This window comes from Cicer arietinum, chromosome 3, assembly GCF_000331145.2.
Source record: "Cicer arietinum cultivar CDC Frontier isolate Library 1 chromosome 3, Cicar.CDCFrontier_v2.0, whole genome shotgun sequence".
NCBI classification, from domain to species: domain Eukaryota; kingdom Viridiplantae; phylum Streptophyta; class Magnoliopsida; order Fabales; family Fabaceae; genus Cicer; species Cicer arietinum.
Window position 1 is genome coordinate 25,539,779 of NC_021162.2, and position 18,578 is coordinate 25,558,356.

The 18,578-nt window shown below is 35.5% G+C and overlaps 1 protein-coding gene and 1 long non-coding RNA gene across 3 annotated transcripts in view; both read right to left on the reverse strand.

Annotated features, from left to right (window-relative positions):
* Nucleotides 1-18,578, reverse strand: part of LOC113784050 (uncharacterized) — a 59,879-nt gene that overhangs the window by 14,352 nt on the left and 26,949 nt on the right. The gene's annotated exons all lie outside the window — the stretch shown is intronic.
* LOC101502206 (uncharacterized) lies at nt 1,578-13,887 on the reverse strand. 2 transcript variants are annotated; one of them, XR_003470071.2, is made up of 3 exons: nt 13,359-13,887; nt 13,105-13,256; nt 1,578-2,002 (listed from the first exon to the last, which is right to left on the reverse strand). XR_003470071.2 is itself a non-coding variant. In XM_027330218.2 (2 exons), the coding sequence occupies exons 1-2, from the start codon at nt 13,841-13,843 to the stop codon at nt 13,187-13,189; spliced, it is 555 nt and encodes a 184-aa protein (XP_027186019.1). In that variant the 5' UTR covers nt 13,844-13,887; the 3' UTR covers nt 12,547-13,186. The 2 variants fall into 2 exon arrangements, 1 of the variants encoding a protein (XP_027186019.1); XM_027330218.2 differs by lacking the exon at nt 1,578-2,002 and having other exon boundaries at nt 12,547-13,256.

The following is an 18,578-nucleotide window of genomic DNA, read 5'->3' on the forward strand; positions in this document are numbered from 1 at the left end:
AAATTTATGTTGTTATTGTATTCTTGGTGATATGAGTTTTAATGGTTATCAATAACACGTAGTCAAATCGAATCTTATGGATTATTAAAATGAAAGTGGTGATTTTGAGATATTTGTTCACGTGCATATTTGTTCACATCCATGAGAATATAAATTTGATGTCTTATGTGATTAAAAAAATTTAATCTAAAATATTTTATCTTTGTGGTTGCCTAAGTGGCTTGTGATTTGTGTTTTAAATATTGCTATCTTTGTGGTTGCTTAAGTGGCTGGTGACTTGTGTCTTAAATATCATTATCTTTGTGGTTGCCTAAGTGGCTGGTGATTTGTGTTTTTAAATATTGTTATCTTTGTGGTTGCCTAAGTGGTTGGTGGTTTGTGTTTTTAAACACTGTTATCTTTGTGGTTGCCTAAGTGGCTGATGATTTGTGTGATTATTTAAGTATATATATATATTAATTACTTTTAACAAATATCTCAAAATATCTAGATATTTGTTAAATTCCCATTTCACCCGTAACGCATTAAATTCTTCGTAAAAGATTCACCGCAATTAATTTAATTTATTCATCGACAAGTAATTCTAATCGGCATCAAAATATCTCTTTGGTCATATAAACTCCAAAATATTAATAACTTTGGCTAAAAAGCCTCCGAGTTCAATACCAAAATACACTAAAATACATAAAGTATACTTTAAAATTATGAGTCTTACAAAAACTGAATCAAAATGAGATGAAGTCTTGACAAACCTTCTTGTACCATCATAGGTAGAGGGAATCTAATGATTTGTATCATCAGAGGCAGTGTTTTAGAGGCTCATTTTCATCAGTTTTGAATGCACAATTTTTATGTCTTTTTGATAATTCACTAGAGGATATATTCTAATATCCTACGTATTAATTATGGTCTTGGAACTACACACTTAAATAAAACATTAATGCCTAAAATTTTTTTCACAAACTTATTTTGTTATCATCACAACAAGTAAGATCTTTTGTACTTTTAATAGATTTTTATCTCACAATCTCTCCCTTTTTAATGATGATATACATTGATATTTGAGAACAATTTTAAATTAAAAAAAAACAAAAATTAGCAATGGTTCAACAAAGCTCCCCTCACTACAAGAAAAACTGTTATTACCTACGGCAAATTTTATCTTTACCCACGGACTGTCCATAGGTAAAGTAAAATTACGCACGGATTACCTACGGACACGAGTTCCTAGCTAAATCGCTCGTAGGAAAATATTTACTGACGGACAAGCCGTGGGACACACTTACTTAAGGATTGTCCGTGGGTAATATGACTCACTAAGTCTCCGTGGGTAACGTTACTCGTAGATGCCGTAGATAAAATAGTAGATACTTACCGACGGAAAATTCGTAAGTTACATTACTCACGAACCATCCGTGACAAAGTCTACTATTTTATATTTGATATTGATAATTTTATCCATGAATTGTCCGTGGTTAATGAAAAAATGATTTTAATTCTATTTTTGTTTTTTAACAGTTTCCTGTATTTTTTAATATATATTTAAAATAAATTGTAAGCATATTAAAACATCATTGTCAAAACAAAGTGAAATATTATGTAAATAGTGTTTTCAAAATACACATTCTGACTTCCATAAGTCTCAAAATAAGGACAATTTACACTACAATGATTCTCAAAATAATCACATTGTTACTGCCATAAGTTTTAAAATACACATAACGACACTATCGTAGAAATATATATAGATAATGCCTACAAGTCTAAACAAATTATGTAGTCATAACTACTATACGAAACTAAAACTAAAACCAGTATTGCTCCTCGCCGTCATCATCGCTAGACTCATCCTCGTCATAATCTGGATGACGACGACAACGGGATGACTCAGCCTGTATGGAAGCAACACTTTTTGCCAATGTTGCTAGCTGCATCTGTAATTCTGTAGTGCGTTGCTCTGTTTGTTGAACTTCCTCTTTGTTGGATTTTGATCCTTTGATTCCTAATTTTGACATAATTAATATTTCAACAATGTTCATACAATACATGATACATCTAATATTTGAATTGAGCAAGATTTCAGGAACAACAATCAAATCCTACACACTTGGAACAAGTTGCTTGAAACACAAGAAATCAACAAAAGTTGACTTTTGACTAAAGCAAATCGATTGGGAAATCGATTTCATAACAAAGGTGTAAGGAAACACAACTGTTTGTGTTGGTATAATCGATTGGGCAATCGACTGACTGAATTAGAAATTGAAAATGCACAAGTCAGTGGCACCCCAGTTTTGAGGGTAATCGATTGACAAATCGATTATACAATTCACAAAGTAAACCTGATTGAAATAAATCGATTGGGAAATCGATTGGATAAGTCACAGTGGAAACCCAGTTTTAAGGGTAATCGATTGGCAAATCGATTACTTAAAAATCACTTGCAAAATAACTTTTCCTGTGACATACAAATCGATTGGACAATCTATGTTGTAATATTTCAATCAAGTTAAATTTGGTCGAAATCGATTGGGAAATCGATTGAACCAAATCCCAGGTAAGAACGTTTTCAGACAAATACATACAAATCGATTGGCACGTCGATTAGTATCAAAATAGCTGAGTCACTGACTTAAACTCAATCGATTGGCAAATCGATTGACAAAACCTTTTGAAAACCCAGTGAACTCTGAGCGTGTGACCAAATCGATTTTAAGTATTTGTTAATCGATTATGAAGATTTGATAAATCGATTATGGAATCGATTGATATGTGTTTCAGTTTGAACATAACATCTGCAATCGATTACGAAATCGATTCATATCAGTCTTAACATAATCACTGAGAAATGTTGTTTAAAGAATCGATTGGTAAATCGATTGGGTTATATAGTTTCAAGATTCAAGAAAAACAAGACACACGATAATCGATTGGCAAATCGATTAGACTGGTTTATCACTTTACGAAATCGATTGGTAAATCGATTGATTAATGTGTTTTTCAGAAACTATATAAACTGTCTTCAATCTGTCTTTCAATAACATGAATGATAATAACAATGATATCAATCTGAAATATACATTGAATATTCTTGATACACAATAACACTTGGTTAATACATTGAGATTACTTTTTCAGATCAAATAGAAAAAGAGGATTATCAACAATCAAAAAGATAGCTGGAAAAGTGATCTTGAAAGACAAGGATTCTCATAAACAAATCTTTGATATCCAGAATTGTGAGAAGCCATTTTGACCAAGATTGAAGACTACTTTTTGTTCTTTCTGTATTCTGTTTGTAATAATTCTTTGAAACAAAAACAAAGCGAGAAAATCCAGCTAGAAACTGGTGACTACTTTCTTGGGTGAGAGTGCTCAACAAGAAAGAGTTGTACTTTGATTCTGTGATAGGTTGCTGAGTATCTACAAGGATCAGAGGGTGATCAATAGGAAAGAGATCATTAAGATAGATAGGTTTCGGGGAGGAAACTGGACAATCTGTAATTGATTCTTTCTATTGGAGAAGAAAATCTGAAATCCGTTTGGATTTGCAGGACTGGATGTAGGTTGTCAAGTGGACAACTGAACCAGTATAAATCCTTGGTGCAATCTTCTCTAACCCTTATCTCCTTTGATTTACTATCTTGATATATCTGTATATGTGATTAAAATTAGATGCATGTTAAACATATTCTGTAATAAGTAATATTGTTTAATCTGATAATTTGACTTGTATGCATCTTGATTAATCTCATATCAATCTAATAAAACTTGCTAATCTTGTATGCCACAATTTAATTTCCGCTGTGTGTATGAAATTGATTTAATTTCATAAAGAACTGATACATTCTGATATATTCCGCTTATTACGAGGTCATATATACCAACAATTGGCCTCAGAGCCTAACTTTTCGAGAGGTAATACTCATAAAAGCACTATGGCCTCAAACGATTTTCTGGGAGAAGGCGCATCGTTAGCAAGACCTCCAGCTTTCAACGGAACAGCTTATATGTACTGGAAGCACAGGATGCTAATCTTCTTGGAAGCCAGTGGCATAGACATCCTTGACGCTGTTGAAAACGGTCCATATATTCCCAAGATTGCAGGAACGAATGACTCAATGATTCTCAAGCCTAGAGCCGACTGGTCAGATGATGACAAGAAAAAGGTAGGTTATAATGCAAAGGCTAAGAACATTATAACATCTGCTCTTTGTGCAGAAGAATTTTTTAGAGTGTCAAACTGCAAGTCAGCAAAAGAAATGTGGGACATTCTTCAAGAAACACATGAAGGAACCACAGACGTGAAGAGAGCTCGCGTAAACACACTGATGCACGAATATGAATTATTCAGCATGAAAAGGGACGAATCCATCAGTGATCTGCAAACCAGATTCACACACATTGTGAATAATCTTCATGCATTGGGAAAGCAAGTGGATAACGAACAGCAGATTGGAAAAATTATGAGTTGTCTAACCAGAGAATGGCAGCCAAAGATAACAGCCATAGCAGAATCTAAAGATCTAGCAAAGATGACGACTGCAACTTTGTTTGGTAAACTAAGAGAACACGAAATGGAATTACATCGACTGGACGAATCAGAGATGGAAAGCCGCAAAAAGAAAGGACTATCCCTGAAGGTTCAAGCCCAGCAATCGAAAACTGAATCAGATAGCTGCTCAGATCAATCCAGTAGTGAATCTGAAGAGCCGGAAATCGGGTTGCTTGTCAAGAAATTCAAGAAGTTTCTGAAGAAGAAAGACAACAAATTCAGAAAACCATCTAGCTCCAAGACTACTGACAACAAGACCATTACATGCTATGAATGTGGTAAAACTGGTCACATAAAGTCAGAATGCTACAAATTGCAAAACAAGAATAGAGCTACAAAATCAAAAGGCAAGGAACCAGTCACCAAAACCAGAAAAGCTTATATTGCATGGAATGATAACGATGAATCCTCTGCATCTTCTGATGAAGAAGAAGTCAACTTGTGTCTCATGGCAGATACAGATTCAGAATCAGAAAATGAGGTTAGTTCACAATCTAATCCAACCTATGATGAACTTCAAGAAGCTTTCAATGAACTGCATGATGATTATGTGAATTCCATAAAACAGTTGTTAAGCACAAAGAAAATGCTTGAACAAATGAATGTTGAGCATAAAGAAATTGAAAATTTATGTGAACAACTGAAAAAGGATTCACAAGAAAAATCTGCAAAGTGCATTGAACTTGAAAATACTGTTGCATCATTAAAATCTGATTTATTAAATTTTGCAAATAGTAAAGATAAGCTAAATGTCATACTTAGCAATCAAAGACATGTTCATGAAAAATCTGGTTTAGGATATACACCAAATATGCATGTCAAAAGAAAAAATAAAAACAGATCTGGTATTGGTTATATGCAAACCAGAAATGTCAAACATGGTCAAAAATCTGCTATTGCTAAGAGTATGTATGACATCTTTACTAAACCAAATAAACATTCATCCTTTGATGGCAGATGTCATTTCTGTTGCAGAAAGGGACATTTTGTGTCTAATTGCAAATTTAAAAAATTAGCCAATCAAGGATGGAAGCTAGTTTGGATAGAAAAGAAATCTGTGTTTGACACTAACCAACCAGGACCCAATTTAAATTGGGGACCTAAAACAAAATTCTGATTTTGTATTGCAGGTGTGCTTGACATCCACGAAACACTCATGGTATCTAGATAGCGGATGCTCAAAGCACATGACTGGTGACAAATCCAAATTCCTTTCCCTGACATTAAAGGAAGGAGGCTTTGTCAAATATGGTGATAACAACAGAGGAAAAATCATTGGAATTGGTGATGTAGGCGATGAATCAACTGCAGTAATCAAAAATGTGCTATATGTTGAAGGATTAAAGCACAACTTACTGAGTATAAGCCAGCTATGTGACAAAGGTTTTCAAGTAAGTTTTTCATCACAATCTTGCATTATTGAGCATAAAGATGACAAACACATAAAGCTAATTGGGGACAGAATCAACAACATTTACATGTTGGATTTCAATTCTGTACCTAGTGCTGTATGCTGCTTGTTATCCAACTCAGATGAAACATGGCTTTGGCATAAAAGAATTGCTCATATACACATAAATCATTTGAATAAACTTGTCAGCAAACAGTTAGTCTTAGGTCTACCAAATAGGAAGTTCTCTAAAGATAGACTGTGTGATGCATGTGAGAAAAGTAAACTGGTTAAGACTCCATTTCCCTCTATAGACTTGGTTAGAACAAATAGAGTTTTACAACTAGTTCACATGGACCTTTTTGGACCTGCCCAAGTTAAGAGTTTAGGTGGAAACCTGTATGGATATGTGCTGGTTGATGATTATTCTAGATTCACATGGACTTACTTTTTAGCTCATAAAAGTGATACATTCTCTGTTTTCAAAAAGTTTGCTGCTTTAGTACAAAATGAGAATGATTTGAAAATTGTTTCAATAAAAAGTGATCATGGAGGTGAATTCCAAAATGATCTTTTTCAAAATTATTGTGAATCAAATGGAATCAACCACATCTATTCAGCCCCTAGGACACCACAGCAGAATGGGGTAGTGGAGAGGAAAAATAGATCCCTAGAAGAGTTAGCTAGGACCATGCTTAAGGACTCCAACCTACCTAAGTACTTTTGGGCAGATGCAATTAGTACAGCCACCCATGTAGTGAATAGAGTTCTCATTAGGCCCCTGCTTAGGAAAACACCCTATGAGCTTTACAAGGGTAGAAAACCAAACCTGTCCTACTTTAGAATCTTTGGTTGTAAATGCTTTGTTTTAAACAATGGCAAAGAACACCTAGGAAAGTTTGACCCTAAGGCAGATGAAGGTATCTTTCTAGGATATTCCCAAACTAGTAAGGCCTATAGAATCTACAACAAAAGAACAAAAACCATAGAAGAGTCAGTTCATGTAAAGTTTGATGAATCTTTTACAGAAAACTTGAACAAAACTCCTTCTAAGGTTATTGACATTTTGGATGATGTTGTAGAATCTGAACCACTAGAACAACCTATAGCTGACCCTCCAACTAGTGCAGACCCTGTAGAACCTATAGAAACCTGTGAGTTGCCTAAGGAATGGAAGTTCAACCGAAACCACCCTTTAGACAACATTATAGGCGATATCTCTAAAGGTGTTGCAACTAGGAGAAGCCTTAGTCAGTTTTGTAACTTTACAGCCTTTGTATCTCAGATTGAACCTAAGAACATTAAGGAAGCCCTTTTAGATAGTGAGTGGATACTTGCTATGCAAGAGGAGTTAAACCAGTTTGAGAGAAACAAGGTGTGGAACTTGGTACCTAGGCCAGAGGGTAAGCATGTTATAGGAACTAGGTGGGTGTTCAGAAATAAGTTAGATGAGAATGGTGTGATAACTAGGAATAAAGCCAGATTAGTTGCAAAGGGTTATAGTCAAGAGGAGGGAATAGACTTTGATGAGACCTATGCCCCAGTAGCTAGACTAGAAGCCATAAGAATTTTATTGGCTTATGCATGTATCATGGACTTCAATCTATATCAAATGGATGTGAAGAGTGCCTTTCTCAATGGAGACCTCCAAGAGGAAGTTTTTGTGAGTCAAACACCAGGTTTTGAAAATCCAGATTTTCCTAACCATGTGTATAAACTCTCAAAGGCCCTCTATGGGTTGAAACAAGCTCCAAGAGCTTGGTATGAGAAACTCAGCACTTTCCTCATTCAACAAAATTTTTCAAGAGGAAATGTTGATAAGACACTCTTTACAAAAACTACTGAAAATGACATCTTGCTGGTCCAAATTTATGTTGATGACATCATATTTGGATCAACAAATGATAAACTTTGCAAAGAATTTGAAAACTTAATGAAAGGTAAATTTGAAATGTCAATGATGGGTGAACTGTCATATTTCTTGGGATTTCAAATTAACCAAAGCAAGCAAGGCATTTTCATTAGTCAATCCAAATATTGTTCTGATTTGATAAAGAAATTTAACTTTGATAAACTTAAGTCCATTGATACACCCATGAGTCAAGGAAATTTCTTAGACCGAGATGAGAAGGGTAAGCCTGTAGATGTCACTAGATTTCGTGGTATGATTGGATCTCTGCTCTACCTTACAGCAAGCCGACCAGATATTATGTTCAGTGTTTGTATGTGTGCAAGGTATCAATCGAATCCGAAGGAATCTCACCTCAGTGCAGTAAAGAGAATTTTCAGATACTTGGTAGGTACTAAAAGTCTTGGTTTGTGGTATCCAAAAGGTTCAACATGTACTTTGGTTGGTTATTCAGACTCAGACTTTGCTGGTTGTAAACTTGACAGAAAGAGTACTTCAGGAACATGTCATTTGCTTGGTAATTCTCTAGTGTCTTGGTTCAGTAAGAAGCAAACAAGTATTGCATTGTCTACTGCAGAAGCTGAATACATAGCAGCTGGGAGCTGTTGTGCTCAAATCTTGTGGATGAAACAGCATTTAATGGACTTCGGTGTCGATTTGGGAACAGTGCCGATCATGTGTGATAACACAAGTGCTATCAGCATAACCAAGAACCCTGTAATGCATTCAAGGACAAAACACATTGAGGTAAGGCATCACTTCATAAGAGACCACTTTCAGAATGGAGTTATCAAACTTGAGTATGTGAACACTACAGAACAATTAGCTGATATCTTCACAAAAGCATTGCCAAAAGAAAGTTTTTTGAACATAAGGATGAAACTAGGGATCATTGATCCTAGTGAAGTGTAAGTTTTTGATGATTCTGGTACTTTTCAGTAATGTTTTCCAGTTACATCGATTTGGAAATCGATTACCAGCATGGTAAAAGGTTTATAAAATCGATTTGGGAATCGATTACTTTAGCCCAGGATTCAAAATTTCAGAAATTTTTTTTTAACCTTCACGAGCATCGATTTGGAAATCGATTAGCTAAGTGTTCAACCTTAAGACAATCGATTTGGGAATCGATTAAGTAAAACTGGAATTCGATTTGAACATCGATTTGAAATATGACCGTTACTCAAAGTTACTAGCCGTTGGCACTTCATCATTACTGAATCGATTGAGGATTCCCAGCAACGGTAACCTAATCGATTGGGAAATCGATTTACTAGGTCAAGAGTATAAAAGGAACAGTTCTAAATCGATTTCTGCACTTTGTTTTCCAGATTTTCTCTGCTTTTCTCTTGTGTTCTTCTTTCTTCTGTCTCTGCATTTGTTTGAATCTGCTTTCTACACTCTACCTACTTCGAATCTACACAACATTGTTGATATGGCCCGTGTAAAACAGACTCAAGCATGCACTCCATCTCCATCATCTTCTTCCACCAGTGAAACACCATCACCACCTCCAACTTTAACAAAAAGAGTACCCATCCCAACTCACAAAATACTTGCAAAGGATAAAGGAAAAGCTCCTGCCCCAATCCAGGAAAAGTCGAAGAAACGCAAAGAGCCCCCTACTGAAAAGCTCATGGCTGATGCCATGAAAGTAATTACTCAGAAAAGGAAGAAGAAGCCTACTTCTTCTCCACCTCCTAAGAAGGTCTCTGCACCTAAGGAAAAGGAGGTACAACCATCTTTGTCTACAGACTTCGCAAAAAGGAAAATTCATGAAGCTAGAACCATGGATTTTGAATATTTTGATGTTGTGGAATTTACTTTTCAGAACCACCTCAGGTTTCATGGATTGGAAAGTTTTCTGTCTTCTACACTCGACAGCTATCCAAGGCTGATCAGGGAGTTTTATTCTACCTTTAAGATGACTGAAGAAGGTTTTACTGCTTCAGTTAAGGGAAAAAGAATTACAATGACTTTTGATGATTTCTCAACTTTATCTGGATTGCCTTTCTACGGCAAATCTATTGATGGCAGCACAGAAGCCGACACTGCCGATGAAGGTTGGGAAGAAACACTTGATAGGCATACCGCAGTTAAAGACCTGATGGTCGATGGGTTTGTTGAATCGATTTCACTGCCCATTGGTCAGATGAAGGTTCAACAGAGGATGTTGATGTATGCTTTGACGCGTATGCTGGTTCCACGATCGGGAAATCACGCAGTAGTCCAGAAGTTGGACATCATACTGTTGTGGGGCTTATCCAAAGAGTTAAGGATGAGCTGGTGTTGGATTGTGCTAAGGCACATGTTGGAAGCATCTCAAAGCAAGCTGATGCTGCCTTATCCACAGTTGATAACTAAAATTCTCAAACACTTCAAGGTCTCATTTGGAAATGAGGAATCTGCTAAAACGACATTGGTGTTTGGTGAATCGATAGTGAATCAGATGCAACTGAAGCGATTACATGGTAAATGGATAAGACCTCAAGCAGCTGCTGACCCTGTCCAGCCCCAACCTCAACCTCAGTCTCAGCCTCCACCAGTTACTGAATCTGCTACTCCTGATTTTGTGAACAGAATTTTGGAATTCATTGAAGCTCAGATGGCACACAATGCCAAAGTGTTGGAATCTCAGACCAGATTGGAAGCACGCTTAAGGACTCTGCAAGACTCCTTGAACTCAGTGGTTCACGATGTGGATGCGATTCAGACACACCTCGGCATCAAACTGTCATTTGAAGACGTCGCAGAGATTGGTCGACAAGCTACAGATGAACCTAACCCAAACCCCCCAGTTAACCCTGAGACTCATGGTGAGGAGACACCTGCTGAGGTTAATACAGCGGTCTCAACCTCTCCCTTAGATGATAGTGAGGACCAGCCCACACTAGGTGTTTAGGACCCTTAGGTTTCATACTGTTTTGCTCTGACCTGTTATAATTTTGTGATGTATGATGAATTTTTATAAATGTTATATCTTTTTGGCTTAATCATCTAAGTTGCTCATTAATTGCATTGATTGATTTTGCATTTAGCCATATAAACTTCATTGTTTTTGATGCACTGTGTTATATGTTTCAAACCCAATGCATATGTTCTTTAACATAGGGGGAGCAATTGTTTCTACCTTTTTGACTTAAATGACAAAGGGGGAGAAATATTATAACTTGACAGTTGCATTGTTGATGTTTGTCTGCATGTTGTTATTACTTTGATACTTATGATATAGTTTGCTCTGTTACTTAATAACAAGTAATAATGTTGTTTATAATACACTTATGCTTGTTGTTTTGAAATGCTCAAGTTACAATTGTATGAATTGTCAATTATGCCAAAAAGGGGGAGATTGTTGGATTTTGATCCTTTGATTCCTAATTTTGACATAATTAATAATTCAACAATGTTCATACAATACATGATAAATCTAATATTTGAATTGAGCAAGATTTCAGGAACAACAATCAAATCCTACACACTTGGAACAGGTTGCTTGAAACACAAGAAATCAACAAAAGTTGACTTTTGACTAAAGCAAATCGATTGGGAAATCGATTTCATAACAAAGGTGTAAGGAAACACAACTGTTTGTGTTGGTATAATCGATTGGGCAATCGACTGACTGAATTAGAAATTGAAAATGCACAAGTCAGTGGCACCCCAGTTTTGAGGGTAATCGATTGACAAATCGATTATACAATTCACAAAGTAAACCTGATTGAAATAAATCGATTGGGAAATCGATTGGATAAGTCACAGTGGAAACCCAGTTTTAAGGGTAATCGATTGGCAAATCGATTACTTAAAAATCACTTGCAAAATAACTTTTCCTGTGACATACAAATCGATTGGACAATCTATGTTGTAATATTTCAATCAAGTTAAATTTGGTCGAAATCGATTGGGAAATCGATTGAACCAAATCCCAGGTAAGAACGTTTTCAGACAAATACATACAAATCGATTGGCACGTCGATTAGTATCAAAATAGCTGAGTCACTGACTTAAACTCAATCGATTGGCAAATCGATTGACAAAACCTTTTGAAAACCCAGTGAACTCTGAGCGTGTGACCAAATCGATTTTAAGTATTTGTTAATCGATTATGAAGATTTGATAAATCGATTATGGAATCGATTGATATGTGTTTCAGTTTGAACATAACATCTGCAATCGATTACGAAATCGATTCATATCAGTCTTAACATAATCACTGAGAAATGTTGTTTAAAGAATCGATTGGTAAATCGATTGGGTTATATAGTTTCAAGATTCAAGAAAAACAAGACACACGATAATCGATTGGCAAATCGATTAGACTGGTTTATCACTTTACGAAATCGATTGGTAAATCGATTGATTAATGTGTTTTTCAGAAACTATATAAACTGTCTTCAATCTGTCTTTCAATAACATGAATGATAATAACAATGATATCAATCTGAAATATACATTGAATATTCTTGATACACAATAACACTTGGTTATGAGATTACTTTTTCAGATCAAATTGAAAAAGAGGATTATCAACAATCAAAAAGATAGCTGGAAAAGTTATCTTGAAAGACAAGGATTCTCATAAACAAATCTTTGATATCCAGAATTGTGAGAAGCCATTTTGACCAAGATTGAAGACTACTTTTTGTTCTTTCTGTATTCTGTTTGTAATAATTCTTTGAAACAAAAACAAAGCGAGAAAATCCAGCTAGAAACTGGTGACTACTTTCTTGGGTGAGAGTGCTCAACAAGAAAGAGTTGTACTTTGATTCTGTGATAGGTTGCTGAGTATCTACAAGGATCAGAGGGTGATCAATAGGAAATAGATCATTAAGATAGATAGGTTTCGGGGAGGAAACTGGACAATCTGTAATTGATTCTTTCTATTGGAGAAGAAAATCTGAAATCCGTTTGGATTTGCAGGACTGGATGTAGGTTGTCAAGTGGACAACTGAACCAGTATAAATCCTTGGTGCAATCTTCTCTAACCCTTATCTCCTTTGATTTACTATCTTGATATATCTGTATATGTGATTAAAATTAGATGCATGTTAAACATATTCTGTAATAAGTAATATTGTTTAATCTGATAATTTGACTTGTATGCATCTTGATTAATCTCATATCAATCTAATAAAACTTGCTAATCTTGTATGCCACAATTTAATTTTCGTTGTGTGTATGAAATTAATTTAATTTCATAAAGAACTGATACATTCTGATATATTCCGCTTATTACGAGGTCATATATACCAACACTCTTGTCGACGTTGCTCAACTTTTCTTAGCTCCTCTCGCGGCTCTCGTGCCTCGTGTTATGCCGCTTTTGCTCGTGTTATGGATCAACATATTGTGATGTAATGACTGAGGTGAGGGCTCTCGAGGCCACCCTACACGGTAACCACCTGTAAACAATTTTTTTAAAAACATCAAATTTCTAAAAATAACTTGAAACGTACCCTAATCCTCATGTAGTAATGAAAAGTTAATCAGAATTTGTTACATACCCTCGACCATCCGGCCATATCATTATTCTCCCATCAGGCACAACCCCATGACTAGAATTGGAGCATTGTGACCCTTGAGTCTTATTACCAATAGCAACATGTGTTGAAGGTGGTGGGTTAGCTGAAATTAAAGTATGTCGTGAGGCAACAGATGTTAATGGTTGTGACGGTGAATGATCAGCAATCAGGGAAATATTGTCTTCTGGGACAAAACTCGGTGTGGGCATCATCACTATAATTGGTTCAGTACCATGCACCTTATTAGGTTGGATTGGAAGCACTGCAGCTTGTTGGGTAGGAGGTTGAACAAGTTGTTGGGTGGGATGCCGCACATAGTGTGAGGTTGGTGTAGTGGCATTGACATCTAGTGGCAATTGATCAACTATTGCTTGTACCTGTTGGGCTGCTTGAGTTACCTTATGCGGTAAAATGATGCGATTTTTCTTGAATGGAAGCTTGAGTCTAATCTTTTCTTTTGAAGTCATCTATAAAGAATAAGATGAATAAAAACAATTAGCACACACACAATTCAAACAAACAATCAACAATTCAAGATGTAAAACTAATATATAAAAAGGTAGAATATGAAGATTTAAACAAATAATCAACTACTATTTATACTTACGGAAAATTCAAACATCAATTGAATAATCATCCCCATCTTCATCATCCATATCACTATTATTATCAATTGGAATATTTGAAACAAACGTTACATTGACTTCTTCATCGCTATGTGTTTCATCGTGCAAGCCAACTATTTCTTCAATTTCAGTTAATTGTTCAACATGTGTCATATCTTTATCTTGATATGGCATGTCCTCATCGACTCCGTCCACCTCTACATGACCCATAGGCTTTGTTTTGATAACGGCAGACCAGTGACGCTTATCAGTTCGCATTTCAAGATAAGGTACATAATACACTTGTCTAGCTTTTTGTGCAATTATGAAGGGATCATAGAAATCATATTTCCGATTCATATTGATATCTACAATATCATACCGCGGATGAACTTTGGTTCCTCTATTTCGTCTAGGATCAAACCATTGGCAATAAAACAAGGCTACCTTGTGAGGCAATTTGTAATACTCCAACTCGAAGATATGTTGGATGACTCCATAGAAATCATCTTCTCCTCCTCTAGTAACCCCTTTCACATAAACTCCACTATTTATGGTTTTCTTACCCTGAGACCAAGCTTTTGTGTGAAATTTTGTACCCATTAGTGTAATACTTGTGCCATATTTTGACCATTGAGTCAGAACCCCAAGCTAATGATAACAAGTTAGGGTCAGTCACACCATTTTCCTTGTCACTGGACTATACAATCATGATATTCACAATAGTTAGGTGAGAAGTTCTAATTTATTTGCATCGAACTTCAATAAATCACTTACATACGCACGAAACCATTCTGTGAATTCTCCATGTATACGAGTTTGAGATATAGGATTGTCTTCAATAATGGAATTATAGTGCAAAAAGGCGCTGTCAATAATGAGAGAAGTGTTATTACAAGTATTTGGTAGTTATGTGGGGTGTGTGCTTACAGACTTCTTACTCAATATATGGCTAGACCTCGTTGCAATTGATGAGGATGTGTACATGAGCAGACCTTCTTTTAGCATCACTTAACCAATGAGTTTGAGCCTTCCCACTAGGACGTCCTAATTGATTGCTAATTGATAGTGTTGTCGTGACAGTATCATTTAATTTTGCACCTTCATTACGCTGGCTTCTATCAAACAAAGAGATTGTTTTGAAATAGTGGGAACAAGAATATGTTGCCTCTCGATGTAAGTATGACATACATATTGAGCCTTCCACTCTAGCCTTGTTTTTCACTGTGCGCTTAAAATCACCCATCATTCTGGAAAAGTGAGAGCAATAACTTAATAAATGTGAAAATATCTTGAAAAAAAAAATGAAATCCTTAATGGAGAATATAAAATACCTTTCAAATGGATACATCAATCGATATTGAACTGGACCACCAAGTTTTGCCTCATACGGTAGGTGAATTGGAAGATATTCCATTGAATCAAAGAATCCTGGTGGAAAGATTCTTTCAAGTTTGCATATGATGAATGGAATATTTTCACCCAATTTGACCAATTCATCGTGTCTTAAGGTATTGATGCACAAGCCTTTAAAGAATTGACTTAATTCTGTTAATGGTTTCCGCACATGGTCAGGCAGTGAACTAAATGCAAATGGAAGCAAACACTCCATAACATCTGTACATCTTGCCAAGTTAGAAGCATACCCATCTGGCATCTTAAGCTCCTTTATCCATTTACAAACATTTTTTGCCCCATTAGACGTAAGACAATAATTTGCCTTAGGTTTTGTCATTTTTCCATTGTTATGTGGAACCAACTCCAAGTCGCTACGTTGGCAAATCATGGCCAAGTCCATTCGTGCTTTTTCATTGTCCTTAGTCTTGTTCTTAACATTCATGACAATGTTAAACACATTATCAAAGAAGTTTTTTTCTATGTGCATGACATCTAAATTATGCCTTAATAAATTATCTTTCCAGTATGGAAGATCCCAAAATATGCTTCGTTTAGTCCAATTATGGCTAACTCCATATCCAGACAATTTAGTATGTGCATTATCTATCACTCGTGGAATATTGTGAACCAAACCCCAAACTTCTTCACCATTCAATATTGGAGGAGGTTCATCCTTCACAACCCTATTTTTAGTGAACCCTTTTTTACTTCTTCTAAATGCATGGTTATGAGGTAAGAAACGACGGTGACAATCAAACCATGAATTTTTGCCACCGTATTTTAAGGTAAAAGCCTTATTTCCATCCATACACGCCGGACATGCCAACTTACCTTGGGTACTCCATCCAGATAACATGCCATAAGCAGGAAAATCGTTAATTGTCCACATTAAAGTTGCCCTCATTACAAAATTTTGTTTCATGGAAATATCATAAGTCAAATCCCCTTCACTCCACAACTGTTTATGCTCATCTATTAACGGTTGTAAATATACATCATTGTTTGCTTTTGGGTTAGATGGTGTAGGTATGAGACAAGTCAAAAACATGAATGGTTTAGTCATGCACATTTCGGGCGGGAGATTATACGGGGTCACAACAACAGGCCAACAAGAATATGGGGATGAAGAGACCTGAATGTATGGCGTGAAGCCATCAGAACATAAACCAAGCCTTACATTTCTCGGTTCATTTGCGAAGTTTGGATACTTTGCATCAAAATGGTTCCAAGCTTCCCCATCTGATGGATGACGTAAACTGCCTGAACTCGATCTATTATGTTGATGTCATCTCATTTGGGCAACAGTTTCCTTTGATGCATACAATCTTTTTAACCTTGGAGTGATTGGAATATAGAACATCCTCTTAACTGAAATGTCTTTGAGGTTACCTATCCCAGGCTTACGAGGAACATATCGAGGTTCATTGAAAAACCTACACTTTATATCTGCACTATTGTCTTTGTAGTACAACATGCACCTTTTAACACAACAATCAATTTTCTCAGACTTCAATCCTAGCATTGTCACCAATTTTTTTGCTTGGTAAATTTTTTTTGGAAGTGAATCCTTAAAAGGACACACATCTACAAGCATTCTTGCAAAGAAATCAAGACATTTATGTGGAACATTCCAATTTGATTTGAAAGCTAAAAGTTTTACGCATATTGAAAGTTTTGAATCAGAAGTCCTCTCATATAAGGGTTTGTTTGCAGCAGTTAACAAATCATAAAAGTCTTGAGCATCATCATTTGGGGGCTCTTCATTATTCTCTTCCTCGTTGCCTTCATCACCCATATTTTGGAAGTCATACGTAGGACCAAATGCATCATCGGCCATATGTTGCATTAACGTAAACGGATCATCGTTATCAATATTTCCACTACTACTTGGAATATTTTCTGGGTCAATATGTGGGGATTCTTCACCATGCTCAGTCCAATACCAATAATTTGGTTGGAACCCAAACCTATACAAGTGAAGTTTGACTTCACTTGCAGACAATATACTACTACACATGCAATTGTGACAAGGACATCTGATGCCACCATCTTTTACAAATTGATTTCGACTTATTGCCTTTGTTATAAACTCTTCAACACCTTTTGCGAAGGCTGGTTTCAACCCCCCTCGTTGAACATAAAGTCTATCATATACCCAACTACGAGATGGATGGTAGCCATCCATATTTTGAAGGACAAACAAATAATTGAGGAGCGATGAAACTGTGAACAAAATGTAATTTTACATATCAAATAGGATACCTATACAAACCTCAAACAAGTTATTACTCAAAGTTCAAATTGAAAATAATGTTCTCCAAACATAAACTAATTGTGAAACTAATTATAAATAGTTATGCAGATATTTGCTGTAAAATTAGTTGCAGATAATTTAGCTCTCATTGTCAAACTAACTTAAATTGTCAAACTACCTATAACAAGTTATTGCTGTAAAATTGTCAAACTAACTTAACATTCCTTTTGCAACAAATAAGAACACATTTCAACCAATTGCAACCAATTCCAATCAGCTCTCATTCCATTCATGTGCATAAAATATTCATAATAAAGGAGAAGATGAAATAAATAACACATGAACATGATGTATAATACTGCATAAAATGAATAAAAATAAATATAAAGGACCAAAACGAATATTAGGTAAAAGATAAATGACTAAAATTATATTTAAGCATAAAAATACAAACCCCTTAAAAGTAAGCTATCTATTTCAAGTTGCAGATATTTAGACACGTTTTCAACTGATTTTCCCACCTTTACTACCACTACCCACTTGGCACATTAAAATTGGAGCACCAAGTAGTTGCACAAGGCTAGAAGAACGAAACACTACACACCAAATTTGAATACTTGTCTATCGTCCTATAACCTATTTGTGGTTACTTAACGATTGATGTAAGACCCATAATTTTAAAGTATACTTTATATATTTTAGTGGATTTTGGTATTGAACTCATGGGCTTTTTAGCCAAGTTATTAATATTTTGGGAGTTTATATGACCAAAAAGATATTTTGATGCCGATTAGAATTACTCGTCGACGAATAAATTAAATTAACTGCGGTGGATCTTTTATGAAGAATTTAATGTCTTATGGGTGAAATGGTAATTTTAATAAATATCTAGATATTTGGAGATATTTGTTAAAAGTAATTAATATATATATATATATATATATA